The sequence below is a fragment of the Amborella trichopoda genome, chromosome 8, assembly GCF_054954075.1.
Source record: "Amborella trichopoda isolate Santa Cruz 75 chromosome 8, AtrichopodaSantaCruz75HAP2 v2.0, whole genome shotgun sequence".
NCBI lineage: Eukaryota > Viridiplantae > Streptophyta > Magnoliopsida > Amborellales > Amborellaceae > Amborella > Amborella trichopoda.
In genome coordinates, this window is record NC_142343.1 from 44,861,404 (window position 1) to 44,871,402 (window position 9,999).

At 34.0% G+C, this 9,999-nt stretch overlaps 1 protein-coding gene and 1 non-coding gene across 5 annotated transcripts; one reads left to right on the forward strand and one right to left on the reverse strand.

The window, feature by feature from the left end:
* Nucleotides 1-19: 19 nt before the first annotated feature.
* Nucleotides 20-9,418, reverse strand: LOC18432433 (uncharacterized). 4 transcript variants are annotated; one of them, XM_006842538.4, is made up of 6 exons: nt 8,884-9,418; nt 8,676-8,734; nt 7,867-7,923; nt 4,786-4,877; nt 2,021-2,401; nt 20-623 (listed from the first exon to the last, which is right to left on the reverse strand). In XM_006842538.4, exons 1-6 carry the CDS (start codon nt 9,298-9,300, stop codon nt 220-222), a joined length of 1,410 nt encoding a protein of 469 aa, XP_006842601.2. In that variant the 5' UTR covers nt 9,301-9,418; the 3' UTR covers nt 20-219. The 4 variants fall into 4 exon arrangements, with proteins under 4 accessions (XP_006842601.2, XP_011622700.1, XP_020521820.1 ...); XM_011624398.3 differs by having other exon boundaries at nt 8,676-8,744; XM_020666161.2 differs by lacking the exon at nt 7,867-7,923.
* On the forward strand, nt 6,520-6,590 carry TRNAG-GCC (transfer RNA glycine (anticodon GCC)). The gene has a single exon. It is a non-coding gene; the product is annotated as a tRNA-Gly (tRNA).
* Nucleotides 9,419-9,999: the final 581 nt, after the last annotated feature.

Below are 9,999 nucleotides of genomic sequence, written 5' to 3' on the forward strand. Positions count from 1 at the left end.
GTCCAAATGATATAAGTAGTTTAGAAATCACGTAATACACCTTGCACAGCAAAAGAACAGAACAGAAATTGTACTCTTTACATTTTCCCTTCCAATATCAGCGACCATCTTATAAACTTGCTACATCATCAAAAACTCAGAAACTCCAGCAAAGCCAAACACATTTTAACTGGAACTCTCTCTCTCTCTCTCTCCAACTTTGCTATAAGACAACATGGATCAGAAGAAAGAATTGCCAGAAATGGTGAGACTCCCACCATGCAAATTTGTCGGAAAATTCATATCCGGCAATAGGTCATTGCTGGAAATCACTCCTCCAGCCAAAGCCCCTGCCCCAATTCCCATGCCAAAGCCGGGTCGCAGCCCTCCTTGCGTATGAGAAGGAAGGGGTATGTAATTTTCAGGCAAGCCATTTGGGTTAGGATAGTACTCTAAATTTGGTGGTGGCGGCCTTGGAGGCAAACCATTTGAGTTAGGAAAATACCCTAAATTTGGAGGTGGTGGTCTTGGATTTGTAAAGCTTTGAGGCAAGTTTGGTGGGGGATTATAGGGGAAATTGGAGGGTGGATAATTTATTGGCTGGTTTACTGGAGCTGGATAGGCTGCCATGGGTTCATCTTCACCTGCAGTAAATGAGCAAAGAGAAATTAATTATGTCGTTTCATTCTCCATTTTTTCTCTCTCTCTCTCTAACTTGGTACTACTATCATAGTTGTCAAGACTGAACTGGGCCAGCTAGTCCGACTACTAATCGGTGCTTCAAGGCTTCAGTTGGTCTCATTCAAATAAAAAACTGAGCTTAATTGAAAATCAATTAAATTAATATTTGATCAGTTTTAACTGGTTAGACATGTCAGTTTTGTCTAGTAAATACAAGGTCGGGCAAGTTTTTCAGCACATTTTATATTTTTAATTCTTAAGGTCCAACTAGTTCAATTTTTGATTGGATATGTTTTAACTAGATTAAACCCCATCATTTATGTAATTAGACTATAAAGAGTATTGTTATAGTAATATAATGCCTTTTTTTTATAGTCTCTCTCTACCTCTTGGTAGCGCTACTATTGCGAAAACTTTCATAATTGAACCCGCAAACTCACATAGAGAAGAGGTGTCATCTGTATGGGGTTGGAAAATAGGTGGTTAGGGGGGCAATATAACGTACACCCTTATTAACTTACGAGAGATTGTGAAGTGTCTTTAATAGAATAGAATAAAAAACCAAGATTAATGTAACCGACTCTAATTGATTGAAAAAAAAAACGTAAAATAATGATAATGATGAGAGATATTAATAAGAAAAAGCATTTGATCTTTACCAAAACTACACATTTTCCTATCATGAGCAAGATTCATCCATTGTCTTTCTCCATAAACAAACTAGAAAACAATGCACAAGGACAACCCTAGTTTGAGTCTTTGAGAAACTATTTAAAGTTGCAGGCTTTTGTTGGGTTCATTGTTCACAAACTCGGCCGGTCCAACTCGAAACCGGCCGGTCAAATTGGAATTGGGCACTGACCGATCGGTTTTGGCTAGTTTAGGCCATTTGGCAAAGTATTTAAAAAAAAATCGAAATAATTTATATAAAATCCAAAAAACATAGAATTCATGTGTAATGTGTTTTGGTCACGAATATTTATTTTTACACTTTTTCATATTTTTAAAATTTTAAAAATACCCTTAAGCATAGATCGAATTTTTAAAATCCATTTTTTCACTAATTTTTTATTTCATTTGGATGTGATTTATTTAATTATACTATAAATATGCTTTTCATTTTCTTTAGATTTTTTATATTTTATTTATTTATTTAATATTTTTTGGACTGCCCGAGACCTGCCCAATTAGACCGGTTGAACCGGCTGGTTTATCGGTTACTTGGAGCCGACCCTTGGCCAGTTCGGTTTTTCAAACACGGGTCAGGTTCTCACAATCTCAAACAATAGAAGACCTAGAAAACTCTTAACTTTTTTCATGAGTAATGTATTTGCAAATAAACTCAATCAAAGAAGATTACCTCTATCACCAAACCCCTGATCTTTCTCATCAGAAATCCTTATCGAAACATCGATGAAGCCCTTTGGCTTATCCGACCCTCGTTTCCGAAGCTGAAAACTCCCGACCTCGAAAACCTCGAAGCCAATATTCTCATGATCCTCATTAATTTTTGCTAAGTATTTGGCAAAGAATTCTTTGAGTGGCACACTAGCAGAACCATGCAACTTCTCAGTGAGGAAAAAAGGGTCCCTAGTGTAAACTTCAACGTTGAGCATCAAAGCATTTGGGTCGGATTCTGACGAGTCGATCAGAGCCGTAAACTTGGTGTTCCAAACCGGGTGCGTGTCGCCGATGCCATCGATCTTGGTGATGTATTTACGGTCGGAGTGGATCCATCCTACTGCAAAAGATTGGAGCTTAAACAAAGGCACAACTCGACGAAGGCCCCGGGCCGAGATGAGGGTGATTTCTAGCCAGAATTTGGTCATTTTTTCAGGTTTTCCGGTGAGAGTTCTTGATGCTTTGGTTTTTTTGGGGGGAGGGGGAGGGGGAGGGGGAGGGGGAGGGGGGGGGGGGAATAGCTTTTGGTGGTTTAGTAAAGGTGCGGGAAAGTAAAAGATGCCAAGGATACTTTTGATAGAAAGGTATATTGAGAGAAGGGTGCATTTGGCATACGGATGCATCCATAGCTCTAGAGGTGAGGTGCACCTTTAAATTTTACCATGGTATATAATTTTGATGTAAAATATTCTTAAGATTATCTCAAAATTTATTTTTATATCTAATTATAAAATTTTAAATTTTAAAAATGGTTAAAATCAAATAGATCTATAAATATATGAAACATCTTAAAAATAAACAATGTAGATAATATATTGTAAAATGCACTATTTCAGAGACTTAAAATCTTTATATTTTTCATGGTCGTACATCTGGATCAAGATGATCAATCAAAGGGTTTTTCAATATTAAAACTACCTTTTTCGATTGATTTTTTAGGTGCATTATAAGGTTGCATCCTTATATAAACTTTTTCCTTGGGGGAATGACAAAGAAAGGCTCCAACAGTACTAAATTACAAATATACCAAGAGATACGTTACCCCCATGGGAGTAAACTGTCCATTTGCTACCTCAGGTAAATCTCAAGTTATAAATAATTTTAGGCCCGGGGATATAATGTCTTGAGCGCAGCAATCAACATCAAAAAAGAATTTTTTTAGATAGCATGTTCTATGTGCTGGAAAAAAAATATCTCAAGAATGAACAAGGAATGTCCAATTTTCAGGAGGTAATACTTGGGTTTTGAAGAACTCGAAATTTATTTATTTTTGTTTGAAAATAATCATCTAGTTATTCTTAAGTTCCAAAAACATAAATTAAAAAGTTCATCCAAAATATGTCTTTTGCCCGAGGGAGTTAATATATAATGTGCTCCTATGGAAGCATGTTATACATGCGACAGATATATCCGATATTTAGCCTCTCAATTGCAGGGTGGGAAATAGGTCGGGTCGACACTGAGATAATGGACTTGACCGATTGGGTCTGGATTTGGGTCAAACTTGAACCCTATTAGGTTCAAACCCTAACCCAATATTTAAATCAATATTTAAATATGTAAGGTACATATAAATAACTATGTATTTTTAAATATAATATATTTTTTATTTCTTGACCTACATCTAACCTTAACCTAGTCAGGTATGGTTGGGGTCTTATACAATGACTAAATATACTAAAACCTAAAATTTTTATCCCCAATTTCATTTTCTGATAGCATTAAATATGTAAAATAAAGTACAACATAAAAAGCATTGCATACTATGATATATTTATCTGCGGTATAAAGAGGTAATAATCATTCTAAGCTATCAAATGTCATATCATATAGCTCAAGATGTATAACATAAACATGGTTAATGACACATCTCCTACTGCATAATTTTCAAGTGGTAATTGTAACCTCATTGTACCAAAGATTAACAGACTTCTATGTTGTAATGCTTTATATAGCAAACTATGGCAATGTAGCATGAAAAACTTGCAAATTAGTCATCTCCATCTTGACAATTACGGGTATGAAAAAAAAAATTGAAAATTTCAACTCTAAAAGTAATCTATCTTGTAAAACACTTTTTTTTTAAACCGTCCATTTGAAGAGTTCACAAATTCCCTTGAATTTGCACCTTTTTTTTCATGGATTAAAAAAATAAAATTCAAGTCTAAAAATAGTTCATTTTGTAAAACATTTTTTTGTACAGTCAATTTTAAGTGTTTATAGATTTCTACACAATTTTTAGATCTTAAAATTATGTAGTAGGAGCAAAAATAGATTTGATGGCCACTGAAAGGCTTTGTGGTGCCAAAACTGCATTTGTTCAGCTAGGTTTTAAGGAGCAGGTTCTACCAAATATCGTAAACCCACGGCTCTACAAAAACGGCACATTTTTTAAGACCTTCAAATTTACAAAATAAAATTTATAAACAAAATCAGCCCCAACTTTTAGTTAATTATAAGGGCACTTGAAAGTACATAATTAAAACCTTTTTCCAACTATTTGCTATGTATTGCTGTTTAAATACATAAAAAAAAATGAACAATAGTGAAAATGGAACACCTAAAAATATTCAAGTGGGATTTTACTTTTTCTTCAAATGGGATTATCAAATGGTAACTGATCTCTTGATCATAGTTATGAGAGGAGGGTTGATCCTTTGAGAGAGAGGCGTTTAAGCAATGGAGGAACCAAGAGGACCTTCTTTCCACCTCTTTTAACCTCACCTTCCTCTTCCTCTTCATTGCCAGTCCTGCAATAAATCATTGTTGTTGACTCCAACACATCCTTACCAAATCCACATGATTCAAAGAATAACCTGCAAATACCATACAAAAAAAAAACCATTTTCCTCTAAGCCTTGAAAAATAAATAAATAAATAAAAGAGAGAGAGAGAACAATAATGAGAAAAAGAAGACATTTTCTTCCTTCAAGTCTTTTTTCAAATAAAATAACTTTTCTTCTTTCAAGCCCTTTCAAAAAAAAAAAAAACCCATTTTTCTTCCTATGAGCCTCTTTTTTTTATGTTTTAAATAAGCATGAAATATGAACCCCATTACACCCTTGTTCTTCTCAAAAAAATCCGCATTACATCCATTATTTCTTAAAAAGGTATCAATAAAAAATTGGCATTGTCTTTACATTTATTATAAAATCAGTTACGCAGGATATTTTCCGAAGGATGCAGTTTGTATAAGGATGCAACATTATTTGTAGAAACAAGGTTAAGATAAAAAAAAAGAAGAAGAGGATAAAGAGTAGCACATTTTTTGAGATTATATCAAATATACACCATTCAACTAAAATGTAAAGTGTATCTTAAATAAGGTTGCATCTTTATATAAACTTTTTCCTCACCCAAATATTATGCTTTAAACCATTATATTTTAAATCATTATCATTACTATGTTTTCCCATTTTAAACCCCGATATATCAGCCGATGTTATATAGTTCAGGACCCAACTGCTCTAAACTCTATAATATACATATCTTTGACATTGCTCTACGCACGACCATCTCTCAATTAAACAATAGTCATAACATGCGAGATCATAAGATCATTCATTATTGGTACAAGGAGATTACAAAGGATTTGAAATTTGATAAATCAAAAGTGTATTACGACATTCGAAAATTCTATTTTAGACTGTGTTCAGTCAATTACAGATCTCCAACGAATCTTAGAAAATACGTCCTGGCAACGGAACCCGGCCATGGGCTAGGTCTGAGTAACTTGGAACCGGTTCGGGCAAGGCAACTATCCCCAACCAAGCAGGTCGCAACCGAGCTAAAAAGGGTTTAAAAAATTTAAAAACAATCTCAAAAAGTCCCAAAAATATGAATAGTACAATTAAAGTATAACTAAATAAAATATATATTAAAAAATAATGAAAAAATGGATTTCTATTTTGTGCCTGAGGGTATTTTAGAAACAATTTAAAAATTAAAAAAAATATAAAATAAGTATTTATGGCCAAATTACTTCCCAACATTTTCTAAAACATTAAAAAAACTATTACAAACAATTATTTTACTTTTTTGAATTTTTTATTTTTTAAAGTTCCTGGCATGACCAGCTTAACTTGCCAAAACACTACCACCACAACTCGTTCTGTGTAACTGGGCAGGCCAAAGTCGACCGGGCCAATTTTCTGAACATTGTATCCAACTATTTAATTTTATACGTAACGGACTGTGACCTCTTTCTACCAAAAGTAAACAGTCCTAGACATTTCCATAAAATAACACAGAGTTGTCGTTGTAAAGGTGATCCGTGTAGCTTTTGAATCATGATTCCAATTTAAACACTTAAAACACAGACAATAACGGCCGTTATTCCTATATAACAGGAAATTTCGTTATTTTAAAGGTCCGAATATTTTAGAATTAAAAAAATATTTAATATAAAGAATTTCAAAGTTTATACATAAGAATGGGGCCATGCATTTGATATCAAAGGCACCAGTGGTCTAGTGGTAGAATAGTACCCTGCCACGGTACAGACCCGGGTTCGATTCCCGGCTGGTGCATGTTGCATTGCCCTTTTTTGTTATTATTTTTTCCCATTGTTATGCTCCCAAGGGAGTATACTATCCATTTACACCCTTGGGCAAAACCGATTTTAGTAGTTTTAGGACCACAACTTTTGCTGATGTAACCTCTTCAACCATGTGGGTGAGATCTAAATGTTAGAAGGCTCAAAATGTATTTATTTTTCTATTTAAATATATTCATCTAATGATTTTTAGGTGGTTCCCAAACTTTCAAATAAGAAATCTTCCAAATTTGCTTGAGGGAATAAGTATACAGTATGCTCTCGCAAAAGCATAGTATACGTGCTTTTTTTCTTATCGATGGACTCCCATCGACGACTCATCAAATTCACTACGGAGTCATTTTCGGTTTGAAAAGAAAAAAATGAAGCAATTTAGTGATTAGGTTGATTGGGGGCAAGACTTCATACTTTTCTTTTAATCTATAATAAAACTAATTTATATATAAAAATAATAAAAAGTTAAAAATAAAACTTTTAAAATAAAAAATAAAATAATACTTTTATATAAATATTTTTTACTTTAGGCCGAAGAGCTCCGAATCTAAAGCAGCAACACCTTCGCTTTAGTCTAGGCCTAATATCCGAAGGCTTTGGCTTCTTCAGCTGAAACAAAGTAAATTTGACAACACTGCAATCCATGACTTCAATTAATTGGAGCTGGGTCTCTCTCAATAAATCTTTTTTCATTTGTCTTTTTTATCTATTTTTTTTAACTTAAATGAACTTCAATCCTTAAATTGATTTCAAACTAGGCCTTTCACTCGGAAAAAAAAAAAAGTTCTCTCTTGTCTTTTTCATTATATTTTTTAAATCATTTAAATTCATTTAAAGCTAGGCCTTTCTCTCTCTTCCAGTTAGAGCCTCCTACATGTTTTGGATGTTTAGGCCAGTAGGTTAGTGATGCTTCGGCAGATAAATTTTGGAATCACTTAAGAGTTCTTATATATATATATATATATATATATATGAAAAAGCTCCAGCTAGTCCATGGGCCCATGGAAAGCCCAATAAAATCCAATGATAGAATTGTATTTTGTAATTGAATTTTAATTTTTTTTTTACAAATTTAAATTACTTGAAATTTGTAGCATCTATTCTTCAAAAATCTTAATATTGTAACCAGGACTCAAGAATCGCATGTTAGACAGGGGGAAATGGAATCGAATTGTATTGATTCGGATTCAAATTCCGAATTTTGATACCGAAGAAGGTGGTTTTTTTTTTAACGTTAAACAGAAGAAGGTGCTTACCTCTCTTTCTCTGAGCAAAGGGTAGATATATCGTATATGTCTCTACTAGTAAGCACCCTGTTCAAATAAAAGCTTCAAAAATGTTAGAGAGAGAGAGATATTTATCTTATAAATGGGACTCATATTCATGTTCTATAATCCACATCAATTTATGAAATTTAATGTTCTTTAAGTTTATTTAGGAAAATATCATTAAAATGGTCAAATCATCTCAAAACAATCATACAGGACATTAAATCCAACAAATTTATGAATAAAGTGATTACATTTAAAACATTTAAGTATCTCCTCACATATTTTTTGGTAAAAAGTTACCAAAATGCTGTTCAAGGATGAATAATATAAATAGTCGTAATTGTTCCCAGTTAAAAACCCATAAAACATTTTCTTCAAATGGAATTTCTTATTTCAAGTTTGGAACCTAACACTCTAATAATTTCCTCATTTACAGAATTTGCCGAAGTTTTCGTGCCTTTTCATGATTCAAAATGTGAAGTAGAACTCGAAGCATTTTGGGTAATTTTTTAATAATAAGATTGAAAATGTTACTCAAATAAAACGATCTTATTAAACTAACCACTTCGTCGATAAATAAATTCGTTGATTACTCTTAATTTTTTAGGTGATTTGATCATTTTAATGGCATTTTTTGTTTATTTTATAATAGGTCGACATTTATGTTGCGATTACCGGTTCAGGCCACAGTCAACGTAGGATGAGCTTCAAAAATAAATAAATAAACAATATTTACCTTAATTTAGTTAAAGAAAAACGGAAAAAAAAAAAAAAAAATCAAAAGGCACAATCACCTGATGATTCTATTTATAATCATTCTTCCAATTCCCAACCCCTGCAGTGAAGGGAAGACCTGAAATGTACTGAACAATAACACTGTAAATATATAATACCCCACAATTCCCCCATCCAAAACAACAATATAAGAACCATCAAATTCAAAGCTCGCGCCCAAAAAAAAAAGAAAAAAAGTAATTAAACCCAAACCCAATAAAATATTACCGCAACATCGTGAATCGAGGCCGTTAATCCAACATCTGAAACTGCTCTCCCAAAGCCCACCAGCCGTCCATTCCAGCCCCAAAATGGAAACCCACCTCCAAACCAAAACCTCTCTGAAAAATTAGGGTTTTCAATTTCATCCAAAAAGTTGCTATTTTTGACAAAAACTGATACAAGAACAGAGCTGTGCTTTACAGCGAGCCCCAATTTCTTGATATCAACTGGTTTTACAGAGCCATCCTCCATGAATTGGGGAAAGAGATCGCAGGCTTGGCCTGTGGAGGTCAATAGGTCTCTCAAATGAAGAAGGTTTATGTGTGATGGGTTTGTCGATATGGACAGTGGGGGACGTTTCTTTCTCGAGAGAGAGGGGGAAAGTTGCAGAGATTTGATGGAGAGGGTGGAGAGATAAGCCATTGCAATGATTCCAGTTTTGAGTTTTGAGAGAGAGAGAGAGAGAGGATAGATATTTGTACCATTCCAATTTTTGTTTCATTGATTCATGCTGAACATAAATACTACAATGGGCGCTCTCTCTCTCTCTCCAAAGGCTCTATCTTGTGGTACATCTATCTCTCTCAAGGGTACATTTTCTAGCCCAACCTACCCCTCTCTCTCTCTCTCTCTCTCTCTCTAAGTTACATTTTCTAGTGTACCTCTCTCTAGGGCACATCTCTCTCTCTCTCTAAGGTTGATTTGTACCATTGCAATTTTTACTTCATTGATTTATATTGAGCATGAATACTACTGTACTAGCAAGTCTAGTATAGCTCTCACTCTCACTTTCTCTCTCTCTCTCTAAGTTACATTTTCTAGTGCACTTCCCTTTCTCTCTCTAGGGCACATCTCTCTCTCTCTCTCTAAGTTACATTTTCTAGGGCACTTCCCTTCCTCTCTCTAGGACACATCTCTCTCTCTCTCTAAGTTACATTTTCTAGTGCACTTCTCTTCCTCTCTCTAGGGCACATCTCTCTCTCTAGGGGAATGTTTGGTGTGTGAGTAAAAGAAGACTACCGCATTCATTAACAAAGAGCCAAAATTTGTATGGTCAAAATTTTATCGTTAGTCGTTATTGACCAAACCACTCTCTCTCTCTCTCTTTAAATAAAAGATGAA